This window comes from Macrosteles quadrilineatus, unplaced genomic scaffold (genome assembly GCF_028750875.1).
Source record: "Macrosteles quadrilineatus isolate MER2022 unplaced genomic scaffold, UCM_ALF_1.0 Scaffold_8__2_contigs__length_117827958, whole genome shotgun sequence".
NCBI lineage: Eukaryota > Metazoa > Arthropoda > Insecta > Hemiptera > Cicadellidae > Macrosteles > Macrosteles quadrilineatus.
Window position 1 is genome coordinate 109,815,564 of NW_026542601.1, and position 12,821 is coordinate 109,828,384.

Sequence of the window (12,821 nt, forward strand, 5' to 3'; positions counted from 1 at the left end):
AGGTGTAAGGCGGGATAAACTTGAAGGAGTTCGCGAACCAGCATGATCGGACCATTGGAACGGGTTTTACGGGGGGTTTTATGGGGTAAAAATTGGTTTTTCTAATTTATGACCCTCTAAAAAAAAATCACAATTTCTCTCTAGACCTTTTTATAGAGCTAAAAAAAATATTTAGTATATCAAGGTGTTTTTGTACCATTATTGGTTACGGAGAAAATTCAAAAAATAGTTATTTAAAAATTCCCATATTATTCTTATGGAGAATATTGCAAAATGTTGTAGTTTACTTGTTTATGGATATATTTTTATCAAACTTGGTAAATTTATTTATTTTATACTAAGTTATTAATATTTTACTAAAAAACACACTTTTTTACCCTCCTTGTAGCAGCAAGCCTATGTATTCATAAAACCTAATGTTAATTAAATACATTTAATTGAAATTCAATTTGGGCAGCTGGAAATTCGCTTAGTCGGCAGGTTTGCTGTGGCAAGGGTATTTTTGTAAACAGTTCGATCCCCCCAAAAATACGCTTTTGATGAATTTTCAAATCTGCACCCAAATACAGCTTTTAACTTTTAGAAGTTCTTAATTTAGAATTAAATAAATAAAACTATTTTAAAACAACTAATTATAAAACATCTCAAAGGCTGCATCACGTAATGTATGCAAGCCTCACACATAACAAGAATGTACGAGCTAGTAAAGTTTACACATGATAGCTTGCCTCTTTTGCATAATTTTATTTATCGTTGCCCATATACTTTCCGGAACGACGTGGTCGCTGTTTTAATACCCGTAGTTTACAGCCAGCTGTAAATTTTTACGTGATTTTCTACAAAGCTATGTCTAGTATTCGTGCTATGTACTACAAATAAATACGACAATCTTGAAATCCGGGTTCTAAATAATGAACGAATGAAAAATAACAAACATTCATTATTTATCTAGCTACATTAATGGGGCAGTATTAGGTTAATAAGGGGAAAAATGAACATAATGTCCTATGAAGTGCTTGATGTATTAAAAAACCTTATTTATTTACTTTGAGCATCTCATTCTCTTCAATTTATAAATTTGGATTTCAATACCGATTCTTTTTGTCTATTAGGTTGTCATTGTATTCGTCTGTCATTTTTACTTTCAAATATATTTTGTACGTTCCTAATTTACAATGTTTACATTTTTGAATTTTGTATTTTACATCTGATATTGGAGGTCATTTAATTTCATCTGAGACACAGACTAAATACACATTTTCTCTAACAATGTCTATAAAAAAATGTTCTCGTATTTTTCTCGTGTTCCAAAGTCAACTAGAATGCAAAGTTGCATTTAAGAAAGGTTAGGTTAGGAAATAAAGAATATTCAAAATATTTGAATTCCTTCAATATCAACCTTCTAATGAGCTCAATCTGGAATTGTGTCAACAATACAACCAGAATTAATTATCCCACGAGCAAAATTATATAAAATTTTGATAGAACTACAGCCTACACTAACTACAGCCAGCTATTGATGGAATCAATTTCAATTTAGGTGAACACCAGCCACTACGAGGTAACGTAGGTCATTGTGTTCTGTGTAAACATTTTCTCTCATTCCAGGTTTCATGGAGCGATGCACCTGTTGGGCTCGTCCAACTTCTGTAAACCACTAAAAACAGAAATAGGTGTATCACTCAATCAATCATTTGTTGCTAGACCAATTAGAAACCTGTATATATCTAGCATGTTATTTGAAATCGATTGATCTTTTAATTATTTGATCAATTATCAATCATTGAGATGGGGTCGCCACCTTCAACCCAAATATGAGTGAAGACTTGAGTGTAGAATCATAGTTAACCCCTTGACTTTTAATATTCAATGATAAAACACAGAATGGTGTTAGATGACCTGTGTAGCTTTGTTACTGACTAAAATCAACCGTTTTATTAGCCAGGATCATTTCGAAGCAATAATCAGGAACAGCTGGGTCCAGTTTCGAACCATCAAAAAGCTACTGACTTTTCTCAGGATCGAACCGGCGACCTTCTCATGGTTAAGCGAGCGAATGAGCCACTCGTCCATCCAGTCTACTGAAGATCCTGGGTATAAAATCAACTCGTCTTAATAACAAAGTTCCACAGTCAGCTCTTCTCATTATAATTGTACCCTTCTTTCATATTTGGGGAAACCCAGTTAAATTTATTTAAAAATCATTGTTTGGAAGCTTACAATGATACATAATTTATTATATAAGTACTGTTTTGTAATGAATCTCCACTGATCGAGATACATATATATTTTAATTTACTATTAAGTTAGCGTTTGATGAGGCTACCTAAATATATATTGTATACATGAGAATATACAGGATGTTCATTTGAAAATTTCTTAAAAAGCACACCTACCCCCCAAAATGGGCCCTTTTGGGGCATTTTTCAAAAATGAAAATAATTTTATTGGATTTTGCATGTCCAAATCAGGGGAAAATAAGAACAAACAAGTGTTAAAAGCCGTACCTTTGCATACAACAGATATGGAAAGTTTTCAAATGAACACCCTGTATAGGAATAGTGCAAGCTTGTCTACTATAATAAGTGTAATACTGATATGCATGCCATAATCATTTATAGACAGAGCGTTCTTCTGAATAGTTTAAAACGGATGCTTTGACGTTTGTAGCTTTTTAATCACTCACTGACATGGAAAGGTAGATTGTGTATTAATGATGAAACAATAGTTTCAGAAACCATATTTTTATTGGAAGAGTCCTTTGGTTCGTAGAAGAAATATTATACCCTTCTAAATACAAGTAATGGTAAACACAATAAGAGTACTTATCAATAATAAAATTAAATTTTTTTCAATACTTCGACTATTGTAATTTTGCTATACATTAATTATTTGCGATTGAAACATGAAACTACTCAAAGGCAAAGTTTGGTGATAGATGAAGCATAAGACCAAAGAAAACTTGGTAATATCGGTTTGATTAAAAGGAAAGACAGTCAAAGCACCCAACACTTCTTTGAGGACCAGTCATTGTTGTTGGAGTGGCTTGATAAAGTTGATTAAGGGGTTCTTATTTGTGTTGATAGTTAACAGAAACTTCTATTTGATTTGTCATGCAATTTTTTTATGCATTAAACGTGTATGTTTACTCGATTGAATAAAACATTAAAAGAGACCTTTTTTCTATCCTACGAAAAGTAAACACAGTTTGCAACTTCTGAAACACATTGTAATCATAACCTAATTACCAAGTTCAGTTGTACTGGTTGTACGTAGTTGATAACATATTTATCTAACGAATGCATTTGTGATAAATATATGTGAAATATTCAAATTACATGTGGGAAAAATGCGAGAACTTTAGATGAAAATACTACCGAGAGAGTCTACTATGTGCTAACTTGTTTTTGATGTAACTGTAATTAAATCAACATGCAAATTAAAAAAAATAATTGAGGCGTCGAGAGGCCAAGGGAGATATGTGACTTTTTAAAAATGTCATTGTATTTTTTTCATAGTCATAAAAAATAAAATAAAAATAAAAATAAATTCACTTATACCCCTTGGCTTCCAACTCTTAGGTGTTTAGTTTGGAGGCCAGGGGATATAAGTGAATTATTTGTTGAAATTCCACCCTTTTTTAACAAAACCCGTTACCATGACAACATTTTTTAAAAAGTCACATATCTCCCTTGGCCTCTCAACGCCTCAATTAAGATATTTAATGCTTTAACAAACTAACATTTTATACACATCAGAACAATCCAACTCTGGTAAATATTGATTTCTCCATGACAACAAGAATCAATAAAAATCATCCAAAGATAAACAAATAAAAATGTTCACAATATCAAACAGCTGATGACTAATTTATATCACAAGCACACGCCCCCGTGGTGTCAACACCAGCACGACGAACATCAGCAATATGGTGTGGCATACCATCAACCTCTACACTGGTTTGTGAGAGCTGCCGTGAGACCACACCAGGCTTCCATCTCGTAGTACATAAGGAATTTTTAGGCTTGACAAACACAGGTTCATCAGGTGAAAACTCAGTTCTTAGTTGCTCGTCACAATTTACAGGTTCGCCCTTACACCTCCACCTGTAGCAGAACAATCTAGAGCTTGGTGTCGACTCTTCATTCAAATCTTCTTTTGGTGTTAGATTATACCAATATACCATTTCTTGAACACTTCTTCTGGTTCTTGTTGCCATTCTCTTTATCGTTCTATGGTTTCGTTCAACGATTCCATTGCCGGACGGACGGTTCACACACCTAAAACGACGGATAACCCCCCATTCCTCACACAGTTGTTCAATTTGTTCACATCTGAATGTTGCACTATTGTCCATTAATAGTTCTTGGGGTGGACCTCGTTCTGAAAACAGTTCAAGTAAGATTTTTACTACCTGTTCTTTAGTCTCACTTGGGATCCGTCGCCAAATGCAAAACCGACTTGGACCACAATCTATAATTGTAAGAAATTTATATGACCCATAATGAGTCACATCAATCGCAAGCCTGTGCCAATTCTTGTCGCAATCCAAGTGCCCCGGCTTCCATTTGATGGGGGATGGATCAACAGATAAACATTCTTTGCATGATTTGACTACGCAGTCAACGTCCTGTTTACTAAACTCAACGGCCGGGTAACAACGCCTAACTGTGAAAAGAGTTCGATTAACACCAAAGTGATGCAGACCATGGATTCTTTTGACCAACTTTTGTTTATCCTCATCCTCTTCTTCACCCATCATTGCAATACTGGTCTTTTCCTCCTCTCTTGCCAACCACTTTTTAGGAACTCTCGTCAGGCGATCTGCTTTGTTAAATTGCGATTTAACCAGATCCATCCTCACCTTAAGGCCACATTCTGATATGAGGTCTTTTAACAAACCCAACCGTCTTCTTACAAGAGCTTCACCCATCCCATGTGTTTTAATACGTCGGTCTCCTGTTAATATGGATGTTACCCAAGCATAAACGGTGGCCGAATCTGTGACCAAGTATAACTCCTTCAAATTCCATTTCAAAGCTAAGTTCACTCCTTTCAACAAAGCCTCTAACTCAGCTAAGTTAATATGCGCCGAATCATCTTCTTTCCTTAGCCAAGACGCGTCCTCAACTATTTCACCATCAATTTCAATGCAAATACCGATCGCCAAGCTGCTAGCATCACACCACACAGTTCCTTTGTCACTAAATGACACTGCCCATTTTCCAAACACAGGATCCTTTTCTTTTACGCTTTCCATTATATCTCCTAACATTATCTTGATTCGGTTGCCCACCACATCGTCCCATTTCAAATCTGTCAATTGCCTCTTAAGAAAACTGCATGCTGGTCGAAGCCAACCAGCCACCGGGAAATGTCCGATTAACTGCCCACACAAGGAGTACACATCCCTCTTGGTCTCAATTTTATCCAAAGCTTTTATCTTGTTGTCTCTGGTCCACATCAACTTGCCATCTCTTTTTGAGACGTTAAGCCCCAAAACCCTACTTCCATCAAGTGGCTCCACTGGTTTCGCTGACAGCCCATATTTTTCCAACAACTTCTTTACTACATCACCGTCAACAATGTTCTCATTCACCACTATGTCGTCAACATAAGAGTCCGTAGCACTTCGGACTATTGGGTCCATTGACAGCACTTTATTAACAATTTTGCTCATTATTTTCGGTGCGACATTTAGACCAAACCCGAGTCGTGTTAGACAATAATTCTTATCCTTAAATCGGACCACTTGGAATTTCCATAAATGAGGAGCAATATGGATTTGGAGATATGCCTTACGAAGGTCGATAGTGCTCACATGTTCTCCTAGCTTTCTCCACATCCTTAGCTTTTCCCCACAAACCTCACTTTCTGCAGTATGGCTTGAAACATACTGATTTAATTCCCTGTAATCCATTACAGGTCGCACTTTGTCCTTGTTATGTTGTACGACCGCCATTAAAGGAATTAAGCCATCAAACTCCCCGTCATAAGGCTGGAGCCAACCGTCTCTTATCCAATCATGCACTTCAGCGTCAAACGCCTCCCTTGCCTCTTTTGAAATTGAGTATGAAGGTACTTGGTTATTTATCTTAGGTGTTTTACCGCCATCTTTCCAATTCCATTCAACAGTCCATTTTCCATCAACAAATTTCGCATTAAAGTCACAATCATTAATAGCGATCTCATCGTTGCCATTCTCCGAGGTTTCCTTCACGCACAGCTCCTTCTTGGCCTCAGCCATCGCTCCGATACCAACGTCCCTGAACGTAATAGTGCCATCTCCATCAATAGTGACACCTCCCATTGCAGTCACTGCATCCATCCCTAGAAGCATCTGATACCTTGGCAATACACTGGCAACCAAGCAACTCAGTTTGAGCGGAACACCTCTTATCAAAACTTGTAACATACATGTCATGTTACACTCAACTGATTCTCCATTCATCATTATAATCCTTTGACTTACTGGCTTCAGTTCTACTCCATATTTCACTAAACTAGGTGACACAATGCTCCTTGAACAACCTGAGTCCAGCAAGGCACAGCATTTAAAACCCGACACACTTATTGTTAATTTAGGGAGTTGCGCTGAAGAAATTGGGCCACCCGCGCAACATAAGGCAGGTTCACTCGTTTTTTGGAATTTGTGAACATTTTGAGGCATAATGTCCTACCTCCCCACACCGGTAACAGGTTACTTTTGACTCACGATTTAGATGGGGACACGAACGTGCTACGTGGCCTTCCCTCTCACAAACAAAGCATTTTTTAGACCACTGTTTACCAACTTTGAAAACTTTGGCATTAGCCTGTGCAACCGCCCCAAAGTTTGACTCACTGCCCAACAGATTCCTAGCTCTTGTCATTACATCCGACAACTCCATGCTTTGAAGAGAACACGCAGCTTTCAACTGGGTTTGAGTATCTTCTGGCAAGCCATGTACAACTGCGCTCTTAATCCACTCATCAGATACAAAAGGGTCCACCAATTTTGCCAGTCTCTTCAAATCAGAAGCATATATACATCTAGTGACTCACCGGGAAGTAGACGCCTAGCTGTAAATTCTGCATAAGCCTGAAAACAGTTCGCAGAAAAGGCCTGCAGCAATGCATTGGTGAGAGCCTCATAGTTACTCTTTACATTTTCTGCTAGCCCGTCATATACAGAAAATGCTCCTCCAGCCAAAAATAGGGGGAGAACTGTCTGCAAGTCTTTCACCTTTTGGAGCTTACATACCAATTCTAGTTTCTTTAACCACTCACTAAAATCACCACTTCCATCATACTGCTTAATCAAGTCTGAGAACTTAACACCAGTACCTGACATTATGCCGAAATAGCTTGTAATTAAATCAACATGCAAATTAAAAAAAATAATTAAGATATTTAATGCTTTAACAAACTAACATTTTATACACATCAGAACAATCCAACTCTGGTAAATATTGATTTCTCCATGACAACAAGAATCAATAAAAATCATCCAAAGATAAACAAATAAAAATGTTCACAATATCAAACAGCTGAAGACTAATTTATATCACAAGCACAGTAACCAAGCCCCAACGATATAAAAAGGACACAAAAATGTACTTAGGCCTACTTTGTCTATTATGATCTTTTTATGTAATTGGCTGGCACATTATTATTGTCCTTTTAAGAACAATGTTTCGTAATTTCTGAACTGTTACGGACACAAAAATGTACTTAGGCCTACTTTGTCTATTATGATCTTAGCTATTATGTAATTGGCTGGCACATTATTATTGTCCTTTTAAGAACAATGTTTCGTAATTTCTGAACTGTTACGGACACAAAAATGTACTTAGGCCTACTTTGTCTATTATGATCTTAGCTATTATGTAATTGGCTGGCACATTATTATTGTCCTTTTAAGAACAATGTTTCGTAATTTCTGAACTGGTACGTCTTTTGTACATCGGTGACTTGGATGTTAATTCAAAAAGACTTTATTTTAATTGGCTGTTTTGGACTTAACTTGTTGTTCGAATCTTACTCATCATCAAGATCGGACAGTCAACTTTTAACTTAGAAGCCTGTATTCAAGATAAAATGGTTACCTAATGATTTATAAGAAAACACTCTGTTTAGTGTTTAATTAAAATTACTACTTGCACTTAATCACATGATAACTGGGACACGGGCGAACCTCCTTGTAATAGTTTTGTCGCGTGTTTGACTAAGCAGCTCTCACATGTAAGCAATCAACTACGAAACACTAACGATGTTTTTACCCTAGATTTAGGTAATTCCAATTAATCTGATTAATTGAAATTATACTAAAAGGTATGAGTTGGATGTCTTATGTTTCCAGCGTAAAATGGTAACGTGAGGAATCAGTTGAATATTCAAAGTTGGTAAATATTCATTTCATTCATTTGGTAATATTCATTTAATCATATTAATCAGTCCAGGTGAGAATACAATTACTTCTAAAGCAACAAACGAAAATTCTAATAGAATAAAAAATATTAATATTAAATACTTTATGACACTCATTTAGCATCATCGGCAAACGTTCTATAGCTACAACAGCGCATTTGTGTGCGGTATTTGAGCTAAAGGTTGCACAGTAGAAATGTAATTTTATTGCTACAACCATCGCTCGACTCGAGAGCTAGTTTGTCTCATACTGTAAATATTGGAAGGATACAGTTTTCCGCCCTGTAACTGGTCTATTGGTCGAGATTGGGCTAATACAATCTTGTACAGATCCATTTTTATTTTCACATTTATTGTCTCATCAACAAAATGTAATCATGAAGCAAAACTAAAATTACATTTAATAGCTAACTAAAGTTTTGTTTCTAGCAGTCAGTTAAAATCAAATAAAATATGTCTTCATTCCTAAAAATATTACATAGCTACTTAAATTGTGTGTGAGTAGGAAAAATAATTCCCAATTAGTTTACGTCTGTGTTTGGGTGATTAATTTTTGATATATATATAAAAAAAAACTCCTGTTCAATTAAGCAAAGATTTTCATCTATCCATAAAACGCAGGACTTTCAAGTAGTTGCTATTTTCATTTTGTTCATTGCGTTAAAAAAAGTTACTACATACTTTTCGACGTTATGCCTTTCTGATCAATGTTGTACACCACTGTGACGGTGTAGGCAAATGATGAATGAATGAATGGTGAGGTGTGAAGAGGCAAATGGAAATGTTTTGAAGTTATTTGCTTTTGAATACGAAATTAAGCCCTAAGTGCTTTATACGTTGGGAAGAGCAATACTTGACTAATGAAACTTAATAAATTAATTTGAGTACCTAAATAACAATTCAGAGGTGAAATAAGCTTACTGTCTTCCATTAAATTAATTTAATGACAGAGTTTCACAATGGATAAAGACCAACGATTTAACGGATTGTGAATAATTAGTTAATCCTCTTACTCCATTTTAGTGGGTATCCGAACGTGTTTAAAAAAATGTCTCATTATCACTATAATTATTGTTGTATAAGGTAAAATGGCAATATTTTCAAACTTTAAGTAAGTTATTCTGTTTTACTATTATACACGGTAAAAGGGGTAGAATATCTAAAAAAAATACTTTTCTATTTAACTAGATACCGGTAGTCTCAAATACAATACTAAGTAGAACATATTTTCTAAATATTTAAGAGTTATATTGCTAAAATACGTAAAAATAATGTGTTTAAAAGACACCCATGATAATATTATTGGTATTTTGTTACTTTACATCCTTTGCCAGAGACAGTTTTTATTTTCTGTAAGTGAATGGTCATAAAATAACTAAAATAAATGGACATGTGTTTTTTTACATCAAAGGATTTTATTACTAGATGTCTTTTCAGGAAACCCCTGGTCTTGTTTTTAACTAATGTTGACTTGGTACAAATTCTAATAATTTAACCTAATGACAATTGTTAACGGGTCCTGAATCAAAGAACTCATTCGAAATATTGAACTGGTAACTTTCGGATTTAAAGGCAGGCACCAAAACAGTTAACAAATTTATATTTATGCCATTGATACACAAAAATGTATATCCAATGCAAGAGATCCACTCTCATTGATGAAAATCCTGATAACAATGCGATAATCTTAAATCTTTAATATTTAACGTCCATCATACAGAAAACATTATTCCTTCATTCTATTTATACAATTAGAATAAAAGTTTGCATACAGAGGACGTATTTTTGCGAAATCCCCCAAATCTATAGTTCATTAAAGGAAATATATAGAGTGCCTATGAGTGTTATTGGAGCAATTTCATGGTGGAAATATGCAGTTTATCTCTAACTTTAAGCCTCATAATTACTCAATTAGCATAATCTCATTTGCATTAATGGCTGCTGTGAATTATTTTGGAATTTATAGTCTCTTCGCTGCCAATGCTGCTGTTAAAGTTCTTATCTCATATGTATTTATAGCATTCCATTTTAAAACATAAATGTTTATCTGAATGATTTTCTGAATGATTGCACATCGAATGAACACGAGTTTTGAAACCAATCCAAGGGATGGAATAAAATCTTTATTATACTTTATTGTTGTGTTTGCGGGGTCATTGTGGACATTTCCCATCATTATTGGTAAAAAACAAGTTCACGAAGTTTCAGGATCTTAAATCTGACCCCGACTTCAGGTGAGAACGTAACTAAAGCATAACACGATTAGTAAACAAATCTTTTTACTAGAATATTTTAACTTGTTTGTTACTAATCATTATGAAACATATCCGCAATAATCATTCAAACACCATAAACCCACCATCAACAAGAATAAACATCAAACAAATAACTTTACTTTTGTTTTTATTATTGGTTATATTAAAATTATTTTTAAATGGCTTAAAACAGAATTAATATTTGCAGTTTCAATTTATCGATATTGGTAAGATATTTCTTATGTTAGGCGTGGTAAGTTGATTATCATCAACAACTATAGATTCTAAACACACTTAGTCAACATAATGCAATAAATGTAAACATGAAAATATCTAAATTCATTCAAATTAAGGTTTAGGAAACATTACAGTATTTTGACTCTGTTTAATAATTCAATATAGTGATGATTCATAGATACAAATTGTGTATGAAGTTCAACCATGTTCGGCTAACTTCTGATACATATTATATCTGAAAAGAATTCTTAAGAAGTAGGAAAGTGACTTCGATAAACAATAACTGACCTCGAGCGGTTGATAAATAAATTATTGGGGTCAACGGGGTTAAGACGACGGCTTATTGATTCTTGTAAGTTAGTCATGAGAAATACAAGGGCATAATGGGCAAGGGTGATGTTTGTAAATATTACATAATATGTGTATTTAGAGAAAATCAGCATAACAAAAATTCGTAAGCTTTTAATATTAATTACATATGTATGATTTATTTACTATTCACATATTAGGTGCAATTTCAAGGGTTTAAGTCGTAAAAAGTTCTTAGAAGCACCAAATAGATCCGGTGGAAGAAATACTGCAAAATTTACAACGTTTTGAAGCAACTCCCTTCAAAAATATTTTTAAATTTGTTAGAGGTTAAAGAAAATATATTTCGCAAAGCATTACGTTATCTTAAAAGAATTTAACATGGATCAAATTTATGTTTATCAGCAAAGTTATGTTATCCTGTAAATGTTAACAGAAAGGTTTAATATGCTCGCCTGCGCTCTTCAGTTCCTACGCTCTGTTTACCATTTAAGTAACCCTTTTAATTTTTATAATGAAATTTTCTTCAGCAGCGTGCTTCAGACGAACTAATCTCTAATTTATTTCAAATGCAATAATTACTCCAGTTTACTGGTAATTAATTAATCTTTGACCAATAGAAACAAAGAGAAATCTCTTGGAATCTATAATATATCTAAATATCTGGAGCTGAATGGTTTTTTCCTTACGAGTTACCGTACTAAAAATGCCATTATTATAAATTAATTATATATTTATCTGTTATTAATCAGTGTATCTATTAATGAAATTAACTAATCAATCCCAGTGTAGATGTTGTGTTTGAAATTGTATATTGTTTGAATATGTTTGACTAAAAAATTACCGGGCATTAAAAACTCATCAAAACACAATTCTACACACCAGGATGAGCAGTATACTTGCCGTATCCAAAGTCAATGATAGTTATGAAACGACTTTTCCTTACTTTTGCTGCAGACAACTACAATCCCCCAATTTCCGCGGGCGCTCGTGACGTCACGGTTGTACAATATCCAACCCAATACTGCGGATTCCGTCGTATATGTTTTTTTTTTTTTTTTTTTTTTTTTTTTTTTTAAAGAGGTTGGCGGCCTCTTTTAACCTTGCCCGTCCACATAGACTAAGCGCCCGTGCGTGGATCGTTTACAGCAAAGCAAGGAGTGAGCCGGTACAGTACAAAATGTCAAAGCTGTGTTGTCGCCATAACTGTTGTCGTTATCTAGTGATAATATCGTAGACGAGGGAACGTTACGTTGTTAACGCTATAAACGTGATTCCCCAACATTGTGGTCCTGGGATTACACAGGTTTGCACAAAGATTATGGAGACATTATCTAATTATAACTCTAAAGGTTTGTAGTTTATAATATATGTGTCTTGACTGTCGTCAATACATTAAGTTTACGAGGGGAACTGCTACATATGTGGAAACAGTGTTTCCCACATAAAAGTTATTTTATAAGTTTTCCAATTAAATTATATGCAATTTTTAACATTTTCTGTCATTAAAAAAACAAATCAAAAACATAAGTCTTCATGGTTGATACCCGACTGTGCATTCTAAAGACATTTTATCATACCAGATTCAAGCCACATTTTGGTTTTCACGTT

The 12,821-nt window shown here is 34.5% G+C and overlaps 1 protein-coding gene across 1 annotated transcript in view; it reads right to left on the reverse strand.

The window, feature by feature from the left end:
* Positions 1-3,865: 3,865 nt before the first annotated feature.
* LOC129000655 (uncharacterized) overlaps positions 3,866-12,821 on the reverse strand; it is a 31,872-nt gene continuing 22,916 nt past the window's right edge. Inside the window, exons 2-3 of the mRNA XM_054427615.1 lie at positions 6,791-7,007; positions 3,866-6,405 (exon numbers count right to left, since the gene is read on the reverse strand). Of these exons, the coding sequence (XP_054283590.1) occupies positions 3,866-6,405; positions 6,791-7,007 (2,757 nt within the window). The remainder of the gene's footprint in view (positions 6,406-6,790; positions 7,008-12,821) is intronic.